Source organism: Penaeus monodon, chromosome 21 (assembly GCF_015228065.2).
Source record: "Penaeus monodon isolate SGIC_2016 chromosome 21, NSTDA_Pmon_1, whole genome shotgun sequence".
Classification (NCBI taxonomy): domain Eukaryota; kingdom Metazoa; phylum Arthropoda; class Malacostraca; order Decapoda; family Penaeidae; genus Penaeus; species Penaeus monodon.
Window position 1 is genome coordinate 33,625,273 of NC_051406.1, and position 457 is coordinate 33,625,729.

At 59.7% G+C, this 457-nt stretch overlaps 1 protein-coding gene across 1 annotated transcript in view; it reads right to left on the reverse strand.

The window, feature by feature from the left end:
* Nucleotides 1-457, reverse strand: part of LOC119586436 — a gene marked incomplete in the record, with an annotated part of 196,777 nt that overhangs the window by 82,527 nt on the left and 113,793 nt on the right. Inside the window, 1 exon segment of the mRNA XM_037935164.1 lies at nucleotides 29-134. Within this exon segment, the coding sequence (XP_037791092.1) occupies nucleotides 29-134 (106 nt within the window).

Sequence of the window (457 nt, forward strand, 5' to 3'; positions counted from 1 at the left end):
GATTGTCTAAAGGACAAATCTCACTTACTGCCTGTTTGTCTCCGGTGTCGGCAGGTCCCCTATCGTAGTGAGGGTGAGCGTTGACCAGTATACCGATCCCAGATACATTCTTGATAACGTTTGAAAATCAGGACCTGCAGGGAATAAACGGAGAGGGGGAGCGGGAGGGAGAGGGGGAGGAGGAGGAAGAGGGGGCAGGGGAGGGGAGAGGGAGGAAGAGGGCAGGAGGGAGAGGGAGGAACAAGGGGAGGGGAGGAAGAGGGGGCGGGGGAGGGGAGAAGGAGGAAGAGGGGGCAGGGGAGGGGAGAGGGAGGAACAAGGGGAGGTGGAGGGATAGGAGGAGTGGGAGGAAGAGGTGGGAAGTGAGAGGAAAGAGGGGGGGTGAAGGAAGAGGGAGGGAGGGAGAGGGGGGTGGGACAGGGAAGGTGAAGCGAAATGGAAGGAGGAGAGGGAAGAT